The 27,869-nt window shown below is 30.9% G+C and overlaps 1 protein-coding gene and 1 non-coding gene across 5 annotated transcripts; one reads left to right on the top strand and one right to left on the bottom strand.

The window, feature by feature from the left end:
- Positions 1-5,002: 5,002 nt before the first annotated feature.
- Positions 5,003-5,108, top strand: LOC121225356 (small nucleolar RNA R71). The gene has a single exon (XR_005923223.1). It is a non-coding gene; the product is annotated as a small nucleolar RNA R71 (small nucleolar RNA).
- Positions 5,109-11,194: 6,086 nt separating this feature from the next.
- LOC107888194 (protein CRABS CLAW) lies at positions 11,195-13,196 on the bottom strand. Of its 4 annotated transcripts, none has more exons than XM_041097999.1 (7): positions 12,928-13,196; positions 12,462-12,596; positions 12,108-12,216; positions 11,942-11,990; positions 11,786-11,861; positions 11,543-11,602; positions 11,195-11,472 (listed from the first exon to the last, which is right to left on the bottom strand). In XM_041097999.1, the coding sequence occupies exons 1-7, from the start codon at positions 13,018-13,020 to the stop codon at positions 11,440-11,442; spliced, it is 555 nt and encodes a 184-aa protein (XP_040953933.1). In that variant the 5' UTR covers positions 13,021-13,196; the 3' UTR covers positions 11,195-11,439. The 4 variants fall into 4 exon arrangements, with proteins under 4 accessions (XP_040953933.1, XP_040953937.1, XP_016667797.1 ...); XM_041098003.1 differs by having other exon boundaries at positions 11,195-11,450; XM_016812308.2 differs by having other exon boundaries at positions 12,108-12,207.
- Between the last annotated feature and the right edge of the window lie 14,673 nt (positions 13,197-27,869).

The following is a 27,869-nucleotide window of genomic DNA, read 5'->3' as shown; positions in this document are numbered from 1 at the left end:
TCTACGGACGCCCGTGTTATTTTGACAGTGTTGTCCACGAGTGATAGACACGGGCGTGTCGTACGCTCGTGTTCATTTGACAGATTTGACCACGGCCAGGTCGTACGTCCGTGGCTACTTATCGCATCCCGTGTTGGGAAAGATAACTTTCACCCTGTTTTCACACGGCCGTGTTTCTGTCCGTGGTTGTCATACGGCCTAAAGCACGACCGTGTGATCGGCCGTGTGGAGTTGGGAACCTGTGCTCAAAGACTCTGTTAGTGACCTAGATGTTTAAAAATTGAAATTTAAATAATTTGAAATCGTTAGTAGTCAGGTTGCCTCCCGAGAAGTGTTTGTTTATACTCTAAGCTCGACTGTTACCTTATTGGTTTATTCAGGGTGGTTTTTGGAGTCGTAGCTCCTCTCCATCGTCTCTAAAATTCTCAACATTATAAAGTTTGAGATGATGTCCATTTATTTTGAAAGTACCATGTGATGGGTGACTTACCTCTATTGTGCCATATGGAAGAACAGATTGAATTATGAAAGGTCCTGACCATCGTGATTTAAGTTTCCTGGGAAACAATTTGAGTCATGAGTTGTATAGGAGGACAAGATCTCCTACTTCAAATTGTTTTAGTTGCTTTAAACTAGTGTCATGGCGCCGCTTTGTTTCTTCCTTGTATAGGCGTAAGTTTTTGTATGCATTGGCTCGCCACTCATCAAGTTTGTTCAGCTGCATCAACCTGTTTTTTCCTGCAAGTTCAGGATCAAGGTTTAGAAACTTAATAGCCCAAAAAGCTTTATGCTCTAGTTCGAATAGTAGATGACAACTTTTTCCATAAACAAGTCTGTAAGGCGAAGTCCCTATAGGGGTCTTAAAAGCAGTTCTGTAAGCCCAAAAGGCATCATCTACTTTTATTGCCCAATCTTTTCTATTTGATTCTACTATTTTTTTCAAGGATCCGTTTGATTTCTCGGTTTGCCACTTCAACTTGTCCATTAGTTTGAGGATGGTATGGGGTGGTTGTTCTATGATGAACTTTCTATTTCTTAAAAGTTTTTTTTAAATTGGGTATTACAAAAATGAGTGCCCCTGTCACAGATAATTGTTCTAGGTGTTCTAAATCTCGAAAAGAGTTTCTTAAGGAAACGTACTACCACTCTAGCATCATTAGTAGGTAGAGCTTGGGCTTCCACCTATTTGGACATATAATAAACTGCTACTAAGATGTATTTATTCCCAAATGAACTGGGAAATGGGCCCATGAAATCGATACCCCAAACGTCAAATATTTCACATGAAAGCATATAGTTTTGAGGCATTTCATCATGTTTAGATATGTTACTTGTCTGTTGGCATTTGTCACATGAAGTAACGTACCTGATAGCATCTTTGAATAACGAGGGCCAGTAAAAAACCTGATTCAAGTATTTTATGTGCGGTCTTAGTTCCACTATAATGTCTTCTGGTTGGCCCTGAGTGGCAATGTTCCAATATTTTTTATGTTTCTGATCTTGTAACGCATCTTCTAATGACTTGATCTGCACATCTGCGAAAAAGAAAAGGGTCGTCCCAAAAGTAGTTTTTCACATCATTAAAGAATCGCTTCTTTTGCTGGTGTGTTAACCCTTTTGGGATAATGTTAGCGGCTAAAAAATTCGCGATGTCTGCAAACCAAGGTACCTCAGAGTCAGAAATAGTAAAAAAATTTTCTTTAGGAAACGAATCATTTGTTTCAACTTCTTCTAGTTCTTTGGTATTGGAGTTCTCAAGCCTGGACAGATGATCAGCCGCGAGATCTTCAGCTCCTTTCTTATCCTGAATTTCTAAGTCAAATTTCTGCAATAGGAGAATCTATCCAATGAGGCATCAGTTTTAGTTAAAAGGTAGCAAAGGGCGGAATGGTCAGTGTAAACAACAACTTTAGACAAAATGAGATATGATCGAAATTTATCAAATGAAAAAACCACAGCTAGCAGTTCTTTTTCCGTAGTAGTATAATTCTCTTGTGCAGCTGTCAAAGTTTTGCTAGCATAATAGATAGGTTGAAAATGCTTGTCTCTTCGCTGTCCCAATACTGCACCTACTGCAAAATCACTCGCATCACACATTAATTCAAATGGTAAGTTCTAATCAGGTGCAATTATGATTGGAGCATTAATTAATTTATCCTTTAAAGTATTAAATACTTCTAAACACTCCTGATTGAAATTAAAAGGTATATCTTTTTCTAGCAATTTAGTCAAAGGCTTAGCTATTTTAGAAAAATCCTTAATAAATCTTCTATAAAAACCAGCATGTCCTAAAAAGCTTCTAATAGCCTTAACCGAACTAGGAGGGGGTAATTTTTTTATTGTTTCTATTTTAAATTTGTCCACTTCAATCCCTTTACTAGAAATTTTATGCCCTAATACAATACCTTCTTGAACCATGAAGTGACATTTCTCCCAGTTAAGCACAAGGTTCGTTTCCTCACATCTTATTAAAACTCGTTTTAAATTTTTAAGGCAGAGATGGAAAGAGTTACCGAATACCGAGAAATCATCCATAAATACTTCCATGATATCTTCCACAAGTTCATCAAAGATGGCCATTATACGACGCTGAAAAGTGTCGGAAGCATTTCATAATCCAAAAGGCATTCTACGATAAGCGAACGTACCATATGGTTATGTGAATGTCCTCTTTTCTTGATCTTTAGGAGCTATTAGGATTTGGAAGTAGCCAGAGAGTCCGTCTAAAAAGCAGTAGTACATGTGCCCGGATAATCTTTCCAACATTTGGTCAATGAATGGCAAGGGGAAGTGATCTTTTCTTGTGGCATCATTCAGTTTCCTGTATTCAATGCAAACTCTCCATCCTGTAACTGTCCTTGTTGGGATTAATTCATTCTTCTCGTTGGTCACAACCATCATGCCTCCTTTCTTAGGGACAACATGCACTTGACTTACCCAAGAACTGTCAAAAATAGGATAAATAATTCCAGCATCTATAAGTTTAATTACCTCGGCTTTAACAACTTCCTTCATGTTGGGGTTCAGTTGTCTTTGAGCTTGTACACACAGTTTGTATTCATCTTCCATCAAAATTTTGTGGGTGCAAAAAGAAGGGCTGATTCCTTTAATGTCAGAAATTTTCCAAGCTATGGCCTTTTTATGTTCTTTTAATACTTGGATTAATTCCTCTTTCTCCTTGGGTTGCAAGTTAGAAGCAATAATAACTGGTAATGTAGAATTATTTCCAAGGTATGCGTATTCCAAGTGGTTTGGTAATTGTTTTAAGTTCCAGTTTGGGAGGCTCTTCAATAGAGTGTTTTTGCTTAAGTTCATCGTTTATCTTAATGCCCTCATATTCTACTTGTCTTGAAGAATGCTCATTAGGTTCATCATCTGTCTCCTCTTCTTAAGCTAGATACAATTCCGTCGTGTCCTTCTGTATAATTTCTTGAAAAGAGTCTGGCGTAGTATGATCAATAGAGTCAATAAAATAACATGAATCATCCTGTTCCCTAGAAAACCTCATAGCATCATAAATTTTAAAGATAATCTCCTCGTCACCTACTCTACGTACCAATTTACCATCACCCACATCAATTACAGCCCTAGCAGTGGCTAAAAATGGGCGTCCTAAAATTAAGGGCATTTCCACATCTTCGTCCATGTCAAGCACAATAAAGTCAACAGGAAATATGAATTTATCTACTTTCACAAGTACGTCTTCTATAATACCCCTAGGATATTTAACAGATCTATTGGCTAATTGAATACTCATCCTAGTGAGTTTAGGTTCCCCAAGACCAAGTTGTTTGAACATTTTATATGGCATCAAATTAATGCTAGTGCCTAAATCAGCTAGTGCTTTCTCAACATTCAGACTACCAATTATGCAAGGGATAGTAAAACTTTCTGGATCTTTCATTTGGTTGGTAGTTTGTTTTGGAGTATGATTGAGCACTCCTCGTTGAGTTCTACTGTAGATAAGTCCTCGAACTTCCTTTTATTTGTTAGAAGCTCCTTCAAAAGTTTTGCGTATGTAGGCATCTACGAGATGGCTTCAACAAAAGGTAAGTTGATATGTAATTGCTTAAAGAGTTCAAGAAACTTACCGAATTGTGCATCAATGCGGCCTTTTTTCAATTTTGCTGGGTATGGAACTGGTGGTTTATATTCCTTCGGCACTGGTTTGTCACTATTTTCAAGTTTTTCTTCCCTCCTTTCGCTTATCACGGCTTCTTGTGTTAGCTTCTTTTCAGATTCCGTTAACACTTTCCCACTTCTTAGTGTAACTACTTTTACATGCTCTTTTGATTTGGTGTTACTAGGTAAACTTCCTAGTGGTCTTTCTGAAATTAGTTTGGATAGCTGGCTAATCTGAGTTTCGAGCCCTTGGATTGACGCTTGTTGATTTTTAAGTGCTGTCTCGGTGTTCTAAAAATAGGTTTCTGACACTGAGATAAACTTTGTGAGCATCTCTTCAAGGTTCGGTTTCTTTTCCTGTTGATAGGGTGGCTGTTGAAAACCCGGAGGATGTTGTGGTCTTTGATTTCCTTGACCGCCCCACGAGAAATTTGGGTGGTTCCTCTAACCTGCATTGTAAGTGTTACTATATAGATTGTTTTGAGATCAAGGATTATTACCCATGTAATTTAACTGCTCGTTATCCATGTTGTAGCCATAAGGTTGGTATTCTGAATGGCTTGTTCCACCTCCACTTGCTTCGCACTGCATTACTAGGTGAACCTGTGAAGAACTAAGAAAACCATAAATCTTTTTATTTAGAAGTTCTACCTGGTTTGACAGCATAGTAACCAAATCGACATTATTAACGCCTGCTATTTTAGTTGGCTTAGTCCTCATGACTTGCCACTGATAGTTATTCAGTGACATCTCCTCTATAAACTCATAAGCATCTTCAGGTGTTTTATTATTGATGGTTCCGCCAGCAGCTGCGTCAATCATTTGTTGAGTCGAAGGATTCAGGCCATTATGAAATGTTTGAACCTGAAGCCAAAGCAGTAACCCATGGTCAGGGCACCTTCTTAAAAGGTCCTTGTATCTCTCCCATGCATCGTAGAGTGTTTCTAAGCCCATCTGCACAAACGAAGAGATATCATTATGTAATTTGGCCATTTTAGTCAGTGAAAAATATTTTAATAGAAATTTTTAGGTCATTTGCTCCCAAGTAGCAATTGACCCTCGTGGTAACGAGTTCAACCACTGTTTAGCTTTGTTCCTCAATGAAAAAGGGAATAACCGAAGACGAATGGCATCATCAGAAACACCATTAATTTTAAATGTATCGCATAGTTCCAAAAAGTTTGCTAAGTGAGCGTTGGGATCCTCATCCTACAAACCATCAAACTGAACAAATTGCTATATCATTTGAATAGTGTTAGGTTTTAGTTCAAAAGTATTTGTAACTACAGTAGGTTTAACTATGCTCGATTCAGTTCCTGTTAAAGAAGGTTTAGCATAATCATACATAGTGCGTTGAGCAGGATTTTGATTAACCGCAATTATAGGAGGTAGCTAATTGTCTTGGTTTTCAGCCATCTCTTCGGTTGGGGGTTGAGTATCATCCTCTTGCTCGTTCTCTATGTATGTTAAGCTTCACCTTATTTCTCGTTGGTTTCTGCGAACTGTGCGATTGATTTCTTCGTTAAAGAGTAGTGGTCCTGACGGGTTTCTTCTAGTCATAAACTATAAAAACCTGCCAAGAGAAAGAAAAAGTAAATTAATAAAAAATAAAAAATAAAAAAATTAAATTAAATTGTAAGGAAAATAAATGGCTAAAGTAATAAAAATTTAGCGTTCCTAATATCTTAGTTCCCCGGCAACGGCACCAAAAACTTGATCGCAATTTTTGTGGCAGGTAAGTTTTAAATATTTATGATTAATCATTCTTGAAACTAACTATTATCGCGATGTAGGCAAGTGTACCTATCGAACAGTAGTATAGTTTTAGCAAGACCGGATTGTCGAACCCAAAGGAACTAAAAGTACTAGTAATGATTGTCTTTTTATTATCTAGCCTAAGAATAAGGTGGTTTTGTTTTAACTAACTAATTAACTAATCTAAGAATTCACAGGAAGTAGAATTGGGGGATTACTTTTGGAAAACGATTGAATTATGACAATACCTAAGGAAAAATCCACCTAGACTTCACTTGTTATTTTGGCTCCGAATCAGACGATTTATTCATTTAACTTGTTCCGTAGAGATCCTTAAGTTATGTTATTATCCCTATTCAAGACTAATAACGTCTAATCCCTAGATTGAATAATTGGGACTTTTCTCTAATTAACACCCTAGGGTTGCATTAACTCAATCTATGGATCCCCTTATTAGGTTTCACCCTAATCCGGCAAAATCTTGTCACCCTATCTCTAGGCGTGCAATCAACTCCACTTAATTATGACAAATGTACTCTTAGACAGGGTCTATTCCTCCTCTGAATAAGAGCTTATCTTGAATCAGTATCCTGGGATATCAAAACAAGAATTAAGAACACGTAATTAAGAACAAGTTAAATATTTATCATACAATTCAGAAATTAAGAATAAGATCCGTCTTAGGTTTCATCCCCTTAGGTATTTAGGGGATTTAGTTCATAACTAAAAAAGAAAACATCTCAGAAGAATAATGAATACAAAACATAAAGAAAACCCAAAACTCCTAAAGGGAAATTGAAGGGAGATCTTCAGTCTTGATGATGAATCCGGCTTCTGAGATGGATCGATCGGCTTCCCTTAAACAGTTCCCTGCCTCCTTTTCTCTCTCTGTACCCTTTTTTTCCTCCTCTAGGGTGTATTATAGGCTTTGGAATGCCTAAGAACCCTCGAAATTAGCCTTATCCAAATTGGACTTAACTTGGGCTCAGCATGGACACGCCTGTGTGACACGCCGTGTGCAATTATTTTAGGCCGTTCTCGAACCTGTTAGAATGGCACGGGCGTGTTTTCTACCTGTGTGAGTCGTGATTTGATTCTGCCAAATTGACACGGCCGTGTGGTCTACCCGTGTGAGGAAGTCCAAGCCGTGTTGATTTCGTACTTTGGCCCATTTTCTCCATTTTTGGCCTGTTTCTCGTTCCTTTCACTCCCCTATGCTCTCCTAAGTATAAAACATGAAATTAAGGCATTAGGAGTATCGAATTCACCAATTCTAAGGAAAAATCATCCATAAAAATGTGTTAAGCATGGGGTAAAAATATGTATAAATCACGGTTTATCACCTACCAAGAGTTCATCACATATCGAGCTCATTACTTGTGAGTTTTACGTACATACTTGTACCAACTCACAACATAACCATATCCTTTCACAATTTTGACATTCTCGTTGAACACTTGAAATATTAACGGGTACTCAAAAATCTTGCACATAAGTGTCATATATGTAGCCAAAGCTACCTCATGTCTCATAATACATATGGGCTCATTTTCGAGTTATTCACGGGCCTGCTCACACAAGCTGTCAATTAGGACATAGCTACACAGTGCTACTCACACAAGCTATCAAGTATCCGTAACACATGTTAGACTACCCAGCCACTAGTAGGACGTACGAGACCAGTACCTGGATTACATAGTCGCATATACACATGGGTTTTTAGTGACATGTCACTCAAATCATATTCTATTCCTAAGGTTCAATCGGGATTTCTCGCTTGTCAAAACTTTGTCTAATACATCCAAAGCACCAATCACAATTTATACAATATAAATCATTTAAAACATAAATATAACAATGGATTATTTACATACGAACTTACCTTGATACAAAAATAGTAGAATTGGACCTAATCGTCAAACACTTTGTTTTTTCCCCCGATGTAGGTCCGAACCTCATTTTGCTTGATCTATAATAACAATTTTAACTCATTTTAGTACTCACATTATTCAATTTAGCCCAAAAATCATATTATGGAAAAATTACATTTTTGCCCCTGATGTTTCACATTTTTACAATTTAGTTCTTAGGCTCGTAAATTGAAATGTATTCAATTTATTCAAAACCCAAGTCTAGCTGAACCATTTTCATACTTATACCAGCCCAAATTTTCCACTTAATCACACTTTTACTTCTTATTTTATAACTCTTACAAAAAAGTCCTTTTTGACATTTTTACCGAAAATCACTTAGCAAAAGTTGTTTATCATACAACTAACATATATTTTCTACCATTAGACATCAAAATACACAAATATCTAATATGGTTAAAATTTTAAACTTCATCTTTCTTTCAAATTAGTCCTTGAAATAGCTAAATTAGGTTACAAGGATCTCAAAAACATGAAAATCATTAAAAACGAGGCTAGAACGGACTTACAATCGAGCTTGGAAGGTTGAAAAACCCTAGATATGTCTTCCCCTTGTAAATTTCAGCCAAGGGATGAAATTGAAGAAGATGGAGATGTTTTATTTAGTAAATTTTATCTTTATTTGACAAATGACTAAAATGCCCTTCACTTAAAACTTTGTTATTTTACCCTACCATGACCATTTTTGTCCAACTTAAAGTAAAGTGGTCTAATTACTATTTAAAGACCTCCAATTTAGAATTTCATAGCAATTAGACACCTCTAGCTTCTAGAAAACATATTTTGCAGCTATTGCAATTTAGTCCTATTAGTCAAATTGGACACCTTACCGATAAAATTTCTTAACGAAATTTTCACGCAATCATTCAATCATACTGTAGACCTTAAAATAATATCACAATAAATATTTCTACTTTGGATCCGTGGTCTCGAAACCATTGTTTTGTTTTAACCCTAAAGCGGGCTGTTACATTCTTACTATACCAAGAAATCAAATTCAAACCTAAACAAAAGCATCTTCCAAAATTATTCTTCTTATAAACCACATTACCTTTCGCTTGTCCATACTTTGTGGCGTTCTCTAAGATTTAGGTGACCATAAATGTAATAATGCCGAAATGACTTAAAAAACTCCTCCATATACAAAAACAAAATAATGTGATCCATAAAAATGGGCTTACATCTTAAAAAAGCTTTCCAAATTATGATTATTCCTCATATCCTTCCAAAATAGGCTATACCAACAATAAAATCAACATTAGATTTGGTTTCCATGAAACACATATAAACCTTGAATCAACGATTCAACTACTCATAAGAAAATGAAGTTAAGGGTTGAGACAAACCCTTAACAACCTAATTAAATAAAATCATGTCGAATTGGGAGGTTGATACTAGATAGCTTGTTTAAGCTCATTAGCTTTTTGTTGATTTCTTTGCTTATTTGCTTGAGTTGGTTCTAGGGTAGCTTTATTTTGGTTATCATTATCCTCTAGCATTTGGTTTCCCTCCACCAAATTATTGTTCTCCTTTACAAGGATTGGCTTTATGGGATTTGTTTCCAGTGCTTCTTATTAGCAACATATTGGCTTCGCATAAAAGGATTAGACACAACAAAAAAAAAGTTTATTAGTATTAAGAGTTTCGGGCACAAATTCAAATCTATCCCATTAAAATGGATATAGATTGTTGGTTCTAATTGCCATCCTCGACAAAAGTTCAATAAAAGTAAATCACCTTGGCTATGACTCGTTGCAGCAAAAATAGAACTTCTAAATAATTTTTTTTCAACATCAAAAGTTTTTTTCAAAACCAAAAACATGTTTATATGCTCTCCATTTCATCTTTTACTAGGTCATCAATCTCCTGGTCCTCATAAGTACAACTTGGCATAGAATGGCAAATCATCCCACACCTAATACACACCTTGCAAACTTGCTTGTACCAAAACTCGATCCATTTTCAAACTCCATTATCTCTTTGAATGACACATCCAGCCCTCTATGGATGCCACAGATAAATTACAACACAAATTGTGAAAAATTTGATATTTCTTAGGGTGTTGCCACTCAAATCCACATAGCTATGTGCTCTACTATTTGATTTATCCTATTAGCCATAAATGGCTTCAAATTTTCAAATGAAAGTCCCTATATTTGAACCTAAACATGTATGGTAAGGAAAAGTACCAAACTTGGGGTGGAATTTTGGGGTCCACTTAGTGGTCATTAGCAAGGCACCATTTAGTGCCCAAAGGGCTTCTCTCTGAATTATTTGCAAGTTTGACATCCTGTCAAAATGAATGACATAAAAACTATCATCCCTATTAATAATGATTGCATGCCTATGCAAGTTCCACACCCTATTAACAAACCTTTGTAGGTACCATGCTAAGAACTTTCGAAAGTCATTCAAATAGGTAATAAAACAATGATCCTATAGGCTCTACTTATTGTAAGATCATCATAATTGAACATGATAATAGGCCCTCATCTCACTAGCACATTGTTGATAGGGTATAACTCTATCTCTATCTCTAAGAGGAATATTATGTTGGAAGGAGGAGGAAGTTGATGGAGGAAGAGAGAAAAATTATTAGGAAGAGGAATTTTGAAACACATTTCTACTTATGAATTTTTTTTCTCCTTTTACTTTAGAACATTCAACTCATATAATTTCATTACCACGAAGGGGTATTTATAACAACTTGGGAACATTCCCAAAGATAAATAACCTAGGTTCTAAGTACTTTCCCCAAACATAAAGTAACTTAAGGCTAAGTACATTTCTTATCCATGTCTAAAACCAACTAATAATATACTCATACTTCTAAGTACATAATCTAAAATTATTTCAAATTACAATATCTAACATATTATCCATTTGCAAAGAAGAAGGGGCAGTAGAAGAATCAATGGGGAAGGTTGAAGATGTTGTTTGAAGTGTTTGCATATACCTTTTACATGCATGGTCCTTTAAATAGGGTTTAAATCTCGATGAGGCCATATTATTAACTTGATTCAAAGAGGCGACATTTTTCTAGCAAGTGAATCAATACAAAAAAAAAAAGAGAAGTTCTCAATGAGAGAATCTGCCTCACAATCTTTCATTAAGATCACATAATATGTTTTTTTTTGCATTCCTATCTCTATCACACAATAGAACAAAACACCAATGTTTAACAATTAATTAATTGTTGTACTAGGTTCGGTTCACCTGTGATATAAACATGATTAAATTCAGTTCTGGATTCTAATTAAAGAAAAACTTCAATCTAAATTATCTTTATTAAATTCAAAAACTAATGCATAAATTATAAACAAAAATATAATCCAAATAACAACTTCAACTACTCTTTCCCGCTCTGGAATATTAATAACCAAGCATAAAAGCAATTAGATCATGCATTAGATATAGTGCCAGAAAAGTCAGATACATATTGTTCATTGGAAGGCTAATACCTTAAAACTAGACGACATTAATATTAATTAGATATGATAACTAAGAAAGTTTTGAGACACAAAAGTTACGTTAAATACGCCCTAAAGTTTTGGTAGCAGTCAATGACTCAAATCTCCATATCTAGCCTTCTCTCATCAGCTTTGTTCTTGCATGCAACTTTCACACATTATCATTTTGTTCCTGCAAAATTTTCATAGAAGCCCTTCGCCAAATCCCATAATAAGAACATTTTTACCATTATATATATATATATAGTGTATTTGGTTACTTACATTGCTGCTACTTCCACAAACGGATGATGCTGCTGGAGAATTTGGGATGTACCGAGCCCACTGTTACCATTTCCGAGCAAGTCAGAATAAGAATAAGAATCCAAATTGTCATAAAAATTGAAGATAATTAAGCTCTAATTTATTACAAACAGGGTGAGTATTCTTAAGTTTTTATTCAGAGAAAAGAAAAATAAAAAACCTCGACGGCAAGTAGATAGATGAAATAGTATATATGTCTCTTACATTTTTAGCAGCTGCGCTGAAAGCTTCTCGATGGGGTATCTCAGGATTTGCTGCTTTAATGCGCTGTATTTCCTCCCTTTCAATTTGGGAAAAGAATTTGATGTTGAGAGAAAAAAAAAACGTATAGTATCATAGGAAACAACAACATTTCATTACTTCATAAACCGATTGTAAGCAGATGGAAGCCTGTGTTTCTTCTCGGGGGCTGAAAAAAAGAAAAAGAAAGTAGCAGTTTCCAATTAATCCAAACATACTGGAGAAAGAAGGGTTGCAAGAAAATCAAAGGAGTATGATACTATTAAGGGTTTCCATATATATATACGTTTTACAACAAATGGCGCTTTAGGGGATGATGGCTCGCTCGATGTTGATGAAGATGGCGATGGAAACTGAGTACCTTTCCTGAAATCACCGCAGAAACTCTGCATCTCCTTGACATGAACAAACTTCATTCCATTACTAATCAAATCAAATCAACTCTTGTCTGTTCTATTTTACTTTGAGGTGTGGAATATAAATGTGCATGCATAATTGTGAAAGGTAATACAAGAATATATAGAAAAGAAATGGAGATTTGCTTCCTAACTGTAATTGTATGCTAGAACTAATGGTGGCATGCACTTGGTTTCCACCTTTGATGCTTTTATTTCTCTTGGTTTAAAAATGGAAAACGTACCTGGAGAGTGAGGCTGGTTTGGGGATCGAGGCATTGACCTTGCAGTGGAGGTCTGGTGCTGAGAAAAGAAAGGTTACTGCAATGACCACATTTCACTGTCACTGTTTCAAGCAATCTTTTGCATGGGATCCCAACCTATCAAAAACCAATTCAGATCAAGAAAATACAAGAAAATGGGCACAATTACGGAGACATAATAAACATATATACAAACCCCAAACCAGCATCTTATTAGAACATCAAACACAAAACTTGCAGCTTAATTTCATTATAGATGAGGTTAGCTCCCGAGACCCTAATAATCTATGTACTAGCCAGTAAGGATTTTAATAGCGTGTTGCTTCGCAGCGACTGGCTCTGATATTAACTGCCGCAATTGATTTCAATAGCAGTTCGTTGTATTTGCGGCTACAATAAATAATAACAATGATAACCATTGAGCTCCATATTGGGAGTGAAATTATACCGCAAGAACAGTGTTGCAGAAGTTGCAGCGGACATAGCAAAGATGCTCGGATTGTGGAACCAAGTCCATCCCAACTTTGTCTTCAAGGTTCATGTTATCAAAGAGAGAGGTGTGGGTTTCAGAACTTAGGGTTTTCGATAGGAGGAGAGTGGGCTATTGCTAGATGGTGGGTCTTTTTTTCCTTTTTTTTTTTTCAAAAGAGGATGGGTTGATATGGAGGCAAGATCGAGAGTCAAAAAGAAAATCTAGCGTTACTAATATTACTTGTCACAGTACCTGGTACGTGCTCTGCAATTTACGGACACATGCTCCTCCACCAATTTCATTTTTCATTTCTTTTATTTTCTTCAAATATTCAATTTTCATAATTTTTTTCAATTTCATTCTTGATTTTGGATTTATATCATCTCTTGAAATCTTTTATAAATTATATAAAACTTAAGAAAATATTAAAAAAATTTTAAAATTATAAACAAATTATAACATTTTTAAAATTAAAAAAATAATAATTAACAAAATTTAAATTTAATAACCAAATTAAAAAAATTCAAATTTTAAGATTAATGTAGAGGAAAAAAATTCAATGATGAAAGTAAAACAAATGTAGTCAATTATATTTTGATGTAATTAATTATAATTACTTATGCCTAAGCAATCATTCTAAGTAGTGGGTTTAAATGATTTGATTGCAAATGAAGCACATCAGTTTAGTTATTTCTATACAGAAATAATATTTTAATTTTTGACATATAATTTATTTTTAAAATGTAATTATTTATATTTTTATTGATCTCCTTTAAATAATTTTAAAAAAATATTAATAAGAGATAATTTTCATACATTTTGATATTCTAAACATTTAACTAAATTACAAAAAATTTATTATTCATTATTTATACTAATTTTAACTAAGGGTGTGTTTGATAAACTGTAGAAAATTTTCATGAAAATAACAAATTTCAACATGTAATATTTTAAATGTGTTTGATAACTATTTTAATCTTTTTCTTAATATAAAATTGTCAACAAAAAGGGTGTTGAATAAAATAAATAGGTAATTACTTATCATTTAATGTAAAAAAACTCAGTTGATTTTATTTTATTAAAAAATTAAAATAAATTATAAAATTCAGTTGGTTTTATTTTATTAAAAAATTAAAATAAATTATTCTTTAAAAATTCAGATATTCAAATTACCATATTTATCTTTCATCCAAAAATCTCCAAAATTATATACTTAATAAGCTTCAATAAAAGATATATAATTAAAAATCAATATTTACTTTTATCAAATGAAATAATTATATTCACCACTTATATTTGCTAATTTACCAAAAAAAATTTCTAATATAAATTTAGTACTTCAATATTTAACAGTAAAAATTTAGTACTTCAATTTTCAGTTTATTAGACACACCCTAAATTACATAATATTTATTATTAATCATTTATACTTGGCCAAGAACCAACTAATTATGACATTGAATATATGTTAAATATAACAGAAGGTATGGCCAAACAAATATGGAATGCTAGAATAATGAGATAATATTGTACGCAATATTTAATTTTCTTGTTAATTTAATTTAATAATTGTACGAGTGATATTTTTTTGAACTAACATATTAGAAAGATTTGGTTTTAAATATTGTTACTTGTTTAGAGAATCTAAAGTATTATTATTTTTCAATATTAATTAGTATTTTTTAGAATTTAAAATTATATAATTGTATAGTTGCAATTTATACTACCAAATATAATATATAAATTATGACATAATTATGCTTTGTCATTCAAACATAATGACTTATTTATACTACCAAATATAATATAAAAGTTATGACATAATTTATACTATCAAATATAATATAGTATTTTACTTTATTTTTTACATAATGACTTAATTGGCCCTTTAATCTTAAAGAAAAAATCATTTTAGCTCTCTATTCAATTTTTGGCATCTTTTAGCCATTGAACTTGTGTTTTTGTCAACCAAAAATGAATGAAAAAGTTAATATTTGTTAACGTTGCTAATGTGGCATCCATGAGTATATGTTAACAATTAATTAATTTTTTTAAAAAAATAAAAAATATATATTATTGGAATTGTTAAAAAATCTAAAATTTATTTAATAACAAAAATTTTAATAACATTCTATAATATTAAAATTATTAGAATTGAAAATAGATTGTATGAAGCAACAAATTCTCAAAGATGGGATGGAATCAAACCAACCAATCAGATTCCCTGATTTAAGGAAATTGCCCGGATAACTTGGAAACATATAATGAGATTCATGACTTATCCTGGGCTTTATTAAGATATTATCATTGTTGATTGTGCTGCTATTTTTTATTATTATTGTAACTAATCTTTATCTTAACAAGCTTTAAACTCTTATATATTGAAAGGCTTGTGGAGGTAAAAGTGTGTGGAAAATTTTAGCACGCACTTATGTTGTTATTTACAATTTGATTTTTTAATGGATTTTATAAGTAAACAAATGAGTAACTTGAATCAATAAATAGATACTTAGACATGAGTGATCTAGATCTTTAGATACAAAGGTGAGGTTACCTGTAACCTTCCCAACTCAACCTACACGTTAAGCCCGAATTCAGAAGATTATATTAACCATCGGAATGGCCCAGTATGCTGTCAAAGTTTATAAAATAGTCATATTAAAACTTTTGTTTAATTTATAAGAAAACTTGATTAAATTTTCAGAAAACCTCATGAATTAATAAAAACCAATTAAGTTATACGTTTTCGTATAATGGTGATTTCTTTTGAAACTTAGCTAATTCCTAATTTATTTATTACCCAAAATTCAGTTATAACCTAGCAGAGGAAAGAAATATTCGATATAGTTTTTAATAAAAGTCAGGGCTCGTGCATATCTAATCAATATTCATAATATGATATCTTAAACTCAAATTAAATGACATGCAAGCTATGTATAAAAAAACTCATCCGATGTCTTATGCCACAGTTCAAAATAAAATAATACAAACTTTGAATAATAAAATTATCAAATAAAAGGCCTAAAATATTTTAATAAATAAAACCAAGCCGAGACCTTTCAGATGTCGTATCTACGTCTTAACCTGGTGCGTTATCTGTAGAGAATGAAACGAGTAGGGAGTGAGCTATGAAGCTCAATGTGAGTTCCATTACAAGAAAATTAGTGCAAATGACTAAGCATACAAAAACATGACAGATAGAGTAACCCACAATAGTAATTTCAGATTATCTATATTTCAAATCACGCAACAGTACATGTATATATATATGACATCTTAGAAATCTCAATTTTGTATGCACATGCTTTTTTGAATGCAATACAGTTTTCATTTAATAGAAAAGGTCCTATGGGAGTTCCCCTGAACTCCAACCACCTACACACCTAGTTGTTGTTTTAACCACCAATGGTCTGTAGATAAACTATTAATGGTTATGGACACATAGTAAAAACATCGCGGATGGAATTTGCTTATGGTTGTGGGTACATAACAAAAACACTGTAGATGGAATTTGCCTATGGCTGTGGGTACACAGCAAAATAATGCAGATAAAATCTGCCACTAGTTGTGGATGCACAACATGTTTGTAGGTAAGAGCTGCCAATAGATTGTGGATGCGCAACATAATTACAATTAGGGGGAAAACACTACCAACGATTGTGGGTGCACAACAAGTTTGCAAATGAACTACCAATACTTTCTCCGTACATATCGTCCCACCTCATGTAATGCAATAAAGTATATTTAAAATAGATCAATATGGTAGCATTTAATAAGCTTTTAATAGAACAACACGGTAGCAATTACTATGCTTCTAACTAATCAATTCAATAGCAAAAGACATGCTTATCATGTGTTCAGTTTAATAGTAACATCAGTCATGCTAAACATACAATCAGCAGTATAGATACATTAGGCATATATTATTCACATAACATGCATATACAATAATAGTTCGGTTAATTAGAACATGCATTCCAATATTCATATTCTCATCAATTGAAAGATATAAAGTTCTAAAAATAGTTCGGGGACTACCCAAAGACTAAATTGAACAAATTATAAAATTCTGGGCAAAACTATAAAATGTGAAAAATAGGGGTCATACAACTGTGTGGCCAAGCCATGTGAAAGGGTTGAAACTGTGTGGAGGGGTTACATGGCCGTGTAATAGACTGTGGTCTTGTGGATTTTGCAAAAGTAAGCTACAAGGGAGACACAACCATATGGCAAGCCGTGTGAGATTCAAACTAGCCTAGGGTTTTAGAGGCACATGGATATATAAGGGGCTATGTGGTCCATATGCCTGTGTGGCAGATTGTGTGGCCCTAATCCTAGACATGGTTTTCCTCGATTCACTTGTAAGAGAACACACACCTTTCATCGAAAGCCTGAACGACATCTTTTACAATCAAGTCTGATCTGACACACCTAAAACAGGTTCTTCAAATGACTTATTCACATGAATTAGCAATTGATTTCAACATTTGATAAGATTAATGGAAAGATCCGGCAAGAATTGCAAGATAACATAATCAGATTGAAAGATTGCTATTTCAGATTTTATAAGTTTTACTAATTGAAATGAGAATACTTACTGAACTTTTGACGAATATTTAGGGCTATGGACGATGAATTTGACAACCAGTAGAGAAACAGTTTAACAGAAATTGATTATGATTCGAGAAAAGCAAAAATAATTCTTAGCAATAAAATGGAAGAATGATGAAAATAATGGGAGAAAAGGAAATAAGAAGATATATAAAAAATAAGGAGCAAGTCTAATTGGAATAAAAAATAAAACAAAACCCTAATGTCATTAGGAAAATAGGGACTAAATACCTAGGGTCTTCAAACTTCAGGGAGCTGCATGGTAATCTTCCCTTGCTACCTAAATTAAAGGAAATGAAGGGGTTCTGAGGTAGTTCAAACACAAGTCTCCAAAAGAGGGAAGCAAGCATGTAACCATTAGGCCTAGGCCTATTTCTTGTTAAGTTTTCACTCCTAATAATATATATTTTAGTGTGGCTTTTATTCTAGTTTGTTGAAATTTTAAAAAAAAATAGAAGAGGAGTGGTTTAAACCTAAGATCTCTAAAGAGGGCACAAACTACTTAACCATCAAGCCTATTCAATTTCTTTTTTTTTTTTTGGCAATTAACCTCTTTGGGGCATGACATTACCAAACCGATGTGTATGAGGACTTAAATAACTTAGTGTATAAGGTTGAAAGATATTGGGTTATGCCTTTAAGCAAAGCTTCATAGACATTGGAAAATCAAATTGCGTAAACAATTGTATTGTGTTCATCTTTGTTCTTTCATAGTGACAAAAGTAGTGAGCATTGCTTGTAGATTGCTCCGTATTCTTGCAAGTTTCGATTGGTTTTTATAAAATTCAATGATAAGATATATGTTTAAATAATAACATAAAGATGGTGATGACATTAACATAAAAAAATGAATTAATCTAAAATTCTATTAATAAATTATTTAAATAAACTTTTTTATTTTTATTAGAGATAAATGTCAAAACTATACACGAACTTGATTTAATCTGCAATGTTATTCATGAAAATTTAATTTGATTCAATTTTCAAAAATCATTAACATTATTATTAATGTAACATCATTTTATGTTTACACATTGCACAAATAAATAATTATATTTATCTAATATAAAATTAATTAATTACTTTATTTCTTTAAATATGTATTATTGAATTAAAATTAATGTTTCATATATACATTTGAATCACAATCAAAGTTCATATGTAGTTTTAGATTTATCCCTTTTTATTTATAACATTTAAAATCTAATATTTTTATACAATCAATATATTCATATATAATATTTACTTAATTATAGTTTATTATATAATAAAATTTAATAACTTATTACTTTATTTTGATAATAAAATTTTTATTATACTAAATACAAATAATTAAATAACATAAATGTTTTGTCAACTATTATAATTTAGAAAAAAGAATAAAGTTGCAGCTTTTTTCAAATTAATATCTAATTTTTTTTATGTAGATTAATACTTATACAATTAACTCTTCTTTTTAGTGGATTAAAGATGCGATTACATAACACTTTAAAATTGTGGAATATCATCTCCTAAATAATAAAATATGTAAATTTAAAAAATTTAAAAGAACTCAAAAGTATATAAAAATTAAAAATTATGAAAAATTAAAAAATATATAAAAAATGTAAAAAAAAAACCTTAATTAAGATTTTCATTAATTTCTTTTTGTACCAATCTTAAGTTTTTTTTTTCCCTTACTAAAGCTTCTAGGGAAAAGGTTTCAAAAATTTAAAAGACTGTAGGTATAGAGTCTAACATTTTTTATAATAGCTTCATTTGTTTGTTAAAATTTTGAATCTTATAGAGATTAAGCACCTATAAAAAATATTTCATATTTAGGTCATATTTTTTAATTTTAAAATAAAAAAATATAATATGTTAATAATATTATTAATTAGTGAGATTAGAGAATATATTTAATAAAATTTATAAATGGGATTCCATTTATTAAAAACTATTTTTATTTAACAAAATGTGATTAATATATATATTTGTAAAAATTTAAATTTTATTAAAATATTATTTTAAATAAAATTTATGATTTCCATTGCACTTAGAATAGAACAAATTTGACGAAGTAGTTTAGTTGCGTGAATATTATATAGAGAATCGACTGAAATAAGAAATTTCAAATATTTGAATCTTTTCATGACTTTTTAGTATTTGGTTTTATTTGGTTTGAGAATTTAAAATGGTGAAGAAACAAGTGAGTTTTAAGAATACAAGTGTTTATGGAAAGTGAGATAGAAATTAGAGGAAAAATAAATAAATTGAGAGATGTTGTGAGTAGTGACTATACTGAATAAGAATCAAAGAGAAATTGGAAGGACATTATGAGTAATTGTTTGTTTGTAATTATTGGGCTGGGAATTATGAGTGTTTTTTGTTCAGTTTTATGATGGAAATCTGATTATAAGGTTGCTCGTGAATTTGGGTACAGTTTTTTAAATTGATTAATTCCATTGCAGAGAGGACACCAGATAGATGACGCCCATTTTCTTGGTCCATATTCTTTTTTTTAAAGATGTCATAATATTAAGATATTATTATGAGATATTATTCTTTAAGAATATTTAAATTTATTGTTAGGAATATATTATATATCTGATTTTTACGTGTTGTTTCTTGAGGCCTATAAATAAAATTGAAAGAGATTATCTTATTCTTCTCATATAATTTTTCTAATTTGATAATTTAAAAAAAAATCTTTCCAAAAATACTTTTATAACTTTTATTTGTATATTTAAAAATATTTTCTGACTTTTAATATATATTTTGTAGTTTTTATTTTTCAAATTATATATATAATTTTTAATTTTTAATATTATTTTAAGGTGTCATATCATTAAAACTTAATAATATTATAAAAAAATTTATTGCATAATCAAATAAAAATTTAAATATAAACTTAAGATGTTAAAAAATAGATACCAACTTCTTTAAAAAAGAAATTAAATTAAATTAAATTAAATAGAGATAACTTATTTTCCTTTTGTCTCTTTTAAAAATGGATCCTACTTTCGTACCTATCTTTCATAACTCATGGAAATAAGGTACACTAATATTTTTTTTATCTATAACAAAATACCAAACCCAAATATTATATAAAAACAAAATACTAATATTAGATCCTAAAACTTAAATTCCATTGAATTCTAAATACTAAACTTTTTCTTATTCTAATCCCATTTAAATACTTTTATTTGATTTAAGATATATTGTCCTCTTATAAGATAAAAACCTAAACTTGAAAAACTCATTTTTATTTAATTTTATTATATATATTTATTTATTTAAATTTCCTTTTACTAAAACTATTTATAATTTTTTACAAATATAATCATATAATATTTTTATAATTTTTATTTTATAATTTGTAATATTTTAATAATTTATTTTTAAAATCAATCATTTATCCAAAGAAAACAATTACAAATATTAACATTTTAAAATTTTTAAAATTTTTAAAATTTTTCGTCAACCACATTCTAAAATTGCCCTATGAATTTTTTGTTTTCTAGTTGTCATTATAATTTTTTTCTCAATATTTTTATCATTATAATTGATTACATGTTGATTGAATAGTTATTGTCTAATAGTTTAATGTTATGATTTTTTTTTAACTATCAAAAACAAATATTATGATTTTTAAGTATCGAAAAAAATTATTTATCACATTAATCACTATTAATTTAGTGCTATAAGAGTTCTTTAAATGGTATAAGATTTCTCTGATGAATTTTTCTCCGCCCCTTATGAATTTTTTAATTATTAATTATTAATTTAATATATTATTATAATTTTATCTTTTTTTAAATATAAAAAATATTATTTAATTTTCTATTAACAATAAGGGTAATTTTGTTAATTTAAAATTTTATTATATAGAGAAGTATTATAGATTATATATTATAGATAAAAGTAGTTATGTGGTGAAAAAGTAAAAAATTCTCTTTGCCCACTTAGATGAATACGTAACATTTTTTTAAAAAAAATATAAGTATAGGACAAAGCTTGAACAACAAATATAACTAACGTGATTCAAATTCAAATCATACTTGAGGCGATAAGCATCCTAATTATTAGGCCATTCCATAGGGTTCAATATGGAACAATATTTTTTAGTGTGAATCAATAATAATAATAATAAAAGAAATTCTCTTTTGTAATTTCAAAAGGTTTTGAATTTTATCTTTATGCTTTAATATGGTCATTCTTAATGTATATATTTTTCAAATTTTAAAATTTTAGTTTTCACCAAATGATAATATTTGAATTTATTAAGTTCTGCTATTTCTAAAATTTAATGCACTATATGTGTAAAGCCATGTAAACTTGTTAATTCTACATAGTCCTCACTACAACTTTAATTACTAGATTAATGATGATAGTTGTGTCCAAACTTAAATTTCAAAATTCAAAAAGTATAGGAACTTAGAATGATCTAATTTGAGAATATGTACTAAATCTACAATTGTAATCATATAGCACATGATTAATAATTGAATTTAGGCATAATGACTTATTTGAATCTCAAACTTTACAAAAAAAAAATTATTTGTCCTATATTTAATTTTTTGCTTCTTTTAGCCTTTGAACTTGTATTTTTTTGTCAAATCACGCCAAAAATGATGGAAAAATTAACATTTGTTAACTTTTCTAACATGGTAATCCACGTGAATGTCATGTCAGCAATTAATTAATTTTTTAAAAATTTAAATAATATTTTTATACTGTTGTAATAACTTTAATAAATATAGTTTTCATAATTTTTTAAAATTTTTTAAATTAAAAAAATAATTAATTGCTAATGTAGCAATTCATGTGTAAAAAGTTAACTCCACAAGCTTAAGAGATACAGATGCGAAAAATTAAATGAATGGCTAAAATGATTTATTTTAAAAGTTGGAGAGTTAAATAAGTCATTATAATTGTATTTAACCAAATAGATTTAATTGATCCTGTCTGAGTTAGGACTAAAATTTCAAATGTTAAAAATGTACAGGGAATAAATAATTCAAAATAAAGTACAGAGACTAAAGTTATAACTTTTACGAAGTACATAAACTAAATCTGATCAAACTAAAGCATACAAGACTAAATCCATCTTTTACAAATTACCGTGAAAAAAACAATCAAAACTTGAAGAGAATCCTAAATAAAATTTGTATGGGGCTATCTTTTACCCGGATCTTCCGTATTATTGATGTATATCTTACTGGAATAAATACAATAAAGTAAAAAAGGAACAAAATAAGCTCTCAAAAGCTCTCAAGACTCAGATCATCGTATCACAAGTTTCAGATGGATACACAGAGAAGACAAAGGACCAAGTCCCTTGAGTGTTGAGCATGTATGGTAATGGGAATCAAGTCATCAAAACTATACACCATTCACAATATCTTGAAACCAAGTGTTTTCATTACAGCCAGACAGTAGTTACTAGGTAGAGCCAATGGCGATGGGAACCTAGTTTGGGACAGTGTGAAAAAGATAGTGAAGAGATGGGGTCCTGCCCAAGCATTCCATCTTTTGTGGGTGCAATGTAAAACAAGGAAACCTGAAAGAGACCGATGCTACAATCACATGTCAATGTCACACACGCACACTGTCGTCGGTGGGAGTAGTGTACTATATACAATGAAATTTATAGGAAGAAGAGGGGGAGGGGGGACACTGAGGAAAAATGGGGGTAGGGGTTCCCTGTCTTTTTGTGATGGGACGATTCCTCAATTTCCATACTTGGTAACAATGGTGGTTTGACACTCGGTTTCTTCACCTTTCTGTGCTGGTATAACTCGACTTTCCCAAGGCTAAAGGGTGCTTTTGCACTCAAGGGTTATTACTCTTCTATCTCCCAACGTACATGCTGGTTTTGCTTTTCATCGCTGCATTCTGCCTTGGGTTTCTCCCAAACTTAATACGCATTTGTTGTTTGCCACGAGATTCCCCTAATTTCCTTGATATCCACCATTACTTGATGACTCATTTCGCACGTATAGAGTCCTATTGATTGACGAATATGGACACAATCATTGGATCTAACGTCACTCTCTTTCTTACCCATATCAGGAAACTTTTCAACTGTGATTGGACACCTCTTTGGCATTAGCTTCCAAGGTTACGATTAGGTTGGTTCGGATCAAATATTACCATTACTGATTGGCCAATTATAATAAACACATCAAACTTACTAATACGTTTATTATCATCGACTCATTGCATGATTGCAAATTGTTGTACATGATCAGCAATTTTACTTATGTATATAGTATTATATTATCTGTCTACTCAAAACTTATCATAATTTTAGCAAACTTAAAATGGGCTCCTACTTTAGCCATGTTCATGCCCTGTGTTTATATAATAAGAATCAAACTTTTTCCTTTAGGACAAGCAATGATATACAATCAAGGTTGTTATATCGTTGTATATATACACACATATGCTCCATTTCGATTTATAGACTATGCTGGCATAAAGTGTAACCTGCTTTTACCATGCTTTGATATTATTTGTGGCTTGGAACCTTTTCAGACGAGGCTTCTTTGCAGGGGCGAAGCCAGAAATTTTTTTAGGGGGGACCGCATTAAATTTTAATTTTTTATAGTTTATATCTTTATAATTTGTAAACGATTAAATCGATTTTTTATAATTTTAGGGGCCAAAGTACAATTTTACCTTTACTAATTTAAAATTTTTTAAAAAAATTAAGGACCTAAAAAGTAATTTTACATTTTAGGGTGGCCGGTGCTCATGCCAACCCCTTGGCTTGCCCCTGCTTCTTTGTTATGTAACATGTTTTTTTTTTTAATAATTACAAGTTACATCGTTGGTTTTATGATCCAAATCTAGTCCTATTTGATAAACTAAGAGAGGTATTTAGGTAAAACCCTCTCAACAATGACTAAATTATTAGTGTAATTAGTTAGTCGGACACCAATTCACTTTAAAAATTAATTTAAATATTCTTTTCTTTATATAAGTAATATATTATAATAGTATTTTTGTCTTTCAATAAAGGTAAAATCTTAAAAAAAATCACTTAGAAATATAGTATTAATGTTTGAACTTGAAAGTTTTAAGTATTAATAAAGAAGTTCAACTGCTTTAAATGGGTATTATGTATATTTTTTATAATGTATTTTCTTTCATCAATGTCATGGATATCACATAATCTAATTTTAATTAAATTGTTTAACCGAATTTAGTGTTAGGAGTCAAGTTACAAAGGCACAATAAACTTTAAACTAAATATTAATAAAAGTGTACTCCTAACTTTTTCTTTTTCAAAATTTAAACCTATAAAATATTATCTTATTTTCTAATAACTTTTAAAAAAATTACTATCCATGTCTGTTAAAAAAATTACCCATGCATACATTTATAAATTCCCATTTTTAAAGGATAATTATTTTCTTAAAAAAAACTATTTTACTCTTATCAATATATATATTTAAAATTTATTATTTAAAGAAAAAGTATTTTTTATGCAAAAAGTGGATGCCATGAGTTATACTATGAAACATCTTTAATGGCCGACCAGTTCAAGGTGACATATTTGTTTTATATGTGTTTTGAGATAGAGACGCTAACTTTCCAAAATATTTAAAAAATAGAAGAAAATTATTGTAAGCTTCATTTCCTTTAAAAAAATTAGATTTAAAATTTAAATATTTAGTCGTAAAAGAGTATTTTTAAAATATAAAATATTTATTTTAAGCATGATATTTTAAATTAAAATATATATTTAAATAATATTAAATTTATTTATTATGATATTTCAATAAGAATATAATAAATAATTTATTGTAACACATTATTAATATATATTTTAATATCTAAAATATAAATTTTAAATATTTTTAAGAAAATAATCTAAATAATTTTTAATTTTTAATTTATATTTTCAAACTATATTTTAGATATTAAAATATAACTATTACAAATTCAAATATATTATATATTATACATTTGAAATAAATTTGAAAAGGGAAATAATTATATATCAATATAATTATTAAAAAAATACATTGTATGATCAATGAATGTTAAATATGTCACTTTGACTCTATAAATGTTTTATTAAACTAAAAAGCTATAAACTATAACTTTTGTGTTTGGGTTTAAAATTATTTTTACCTTTAAAAGTTATTTGTTTAGTATTACTTATAGCTCCAAAGGTTCTCTCGACCGTAAAGGTGTTTTTGAAAAGTAATGATGAACAAATCCTTAGCTTAGTATGAGTTTTAATTATCTATACCACTATAAAGTATTTAACTGAATTTGATATCACAAAATCAAGGAATACCTAACTCAATGGTGTAATTATTAATTGATATTGTTGCTACCTTAAATCGCTTGTTTGTTGAGATGCAAAACAATAATGCAAGTTCTAGACTGTAGTGGCCATTACGGCTTAGCATTGTGAAAACTATGCAAACAAAGAACACAATCAACACTAAGGTTTATTTACGCAGTTCAATTTCCTTACGTTTGCGAAGTGATTTGCTATAAACCGATATGATAAATTAAGTCCTTTTTGACACTTAATGAGCTTGTATTCAAGCGTTTTATGGTCGTATTTTGTACTTTTCAATATTTATTAGATTTTTACATTAGTGTGTTTTGTGACCAAAATGGCAAAATCTTGCCTTTTGGAGTTTATCGATTAATTTTAGCTTGTGTAGGAGGTGACTAAGGTAAAAAATTGAAGAAACTTTATTGCTATCCTCCAGGTCGCAACACTAAACCCATGGTGTTACGACACTGAAGTTGTCTCTTACCCTAGGAGTTTGAATTTCAAGAACTATCACACTACAAGTGAACTGGTGATGGAGTCGTGACACTAAGAGCATGGAGTCGCGACATTGTGTTGCTAAAGTCGTGACATCAAAGGCAGTCACCAATGTCGAGGGATCCTAGCTATCTAAGAAGCCAAAGTCACGACATTAGGGACCAGAGTCGTGACACTGATGCAACCAAATTGATCTGGGTGAATGTTGTTGGCAAGGTCGTTACACTAATGCCTAGATGTTGCAACATTGAGGCTCGACAAGAAAAAATTTGCAAGGATTGTAACAACCCAAACCCGACCTAAACATTATGGCTCGATCTCGAAAAGTTACCATGATTCCCTTTGAAAATCCATAAATTAGTTAGGATTGTAGAAATAACGAAAGCTTTGATAGAACAATTTTGATTTTTAAATGAAAATAACTTCTTTACTTAATTTGTTAATTCTGTTGATTAAATTATACTAATAAAATGCTTATTTTTGCAGTGGAACTCTTAGTTAGGTTCAGTTTGGAAAACGTAGTTTGAATTTTGAAAACCACATGTTTCGCCGATGGTACAGTTATTCAAGAACTATCACACTGCAAGTGAACTGGTGATGGAATCGTGACACTAAGAGCATGGAGTCGCGACATTGTGTTACTGAAGTCGTGACATCAAAGGCAGTCACCAATGTCAAGGGATCCTAGCTATCTAAGAAGCCAAAGTCATGGCATTAGGGACCAGAGTCGTGACACTGATGCAACCAAATTGATCTAGGTGAATGTTGTTGGCAAGGTCGTTACACTAATGCCTAGATGTTGCAACATTGAGGCTCGACAAGCAAAAATTTGCAAGGATTGTAACACCCCAAACCCGACCTAAACATTATGGCTAGATCTCGAGAAGTTACCATGATTCCCTTTGAAAATCCATAAATTAGTTAGGATTGTAGAAATAACGAAAGCTTTGATAGAAAAATTTTGATTTTTAAATGAAAATAACTTCCTTACTTATTAATTCTGTTGATTAAATTATATTAATAAAATGCTTATTTTTGCAGCGGAACTCTTAGTTAGGTTCAGTTTGGAAAACGCAGTTTGAATTTTGAAAACCACATGTTTCGCCGATGGTACAGTTATGATTTTTAAAATGTTTAAACTGTTTAAAATAGAAAACAAATGTCCAAAAACAAAAACAATCGCAAATGTCTGAAGCAGTCCAACAGTTCCAAAACAGAATAAACTAGGTTTTTAAATAGCGAAAATTAAGAGTGATTAACCGAGCTCTCGTCGCACTGACTTGTCTTACGCTTAAGGATTACCTAAGAATCAAACAACCAGAAAATTAGCTTACAAGCTCAGTGTGTAAAATTTAAAAAATAGATACAATTCCAGACAAGCTTTTAGATATCAATCAAATGGATTTAATAAACAGAAACATATGTATATCAGATATAGATTAATTTTCCTACCCCCATCTCTTCACACCATCTCTGACCATTCTTACACACCAATTAGGGTATTAAATACCCAACTAGCCCTACACAC

This window comes from Gossypium hirsutum, chromosome A03 (genome assembly GCF_007990345.1).
Source record: "Gossypium hirsutum isolate 1008001.06 chromosome A03, Gossypium_hirsutum_v2.1, whole genome shotgun sequence".
NCBI lineage: Eukaryota > Viridiplantae > Streptophyta > Magnoliopsida > Malvales > Malvaceae > Gossypium > Gossypium hirsutum.
Note: the sequence above shows the minus strand (reverse complement) of the source record. Positions and strands in the feature narration are given on the sequence as shown.

Bases quoted from the DNA above. Each gene is read 5' to 3' on its own strand.
- LOC107888194 (XM_041097999.1), bottom strand. From the start codon at position 13,020: ATGAACCTTGAAGACAAAGTTGGGATGGACTTGGTTCCACAATCCGAG. The intron at 12,217-12,461 runs GTACGTTTTCCA...GTTCATGTCAAG, and splicing joins AAACCAGCCTCACTCTCCAG to GAGATGCAGAGTTTCTGCGG. The intron at 11,862-11,941 runs GTAATGAAATGT...CCAAATTGAAAG, and splicing joins GCTTACAATCGGTTTATGAA to GGAGGAAATACAGCGCATTA.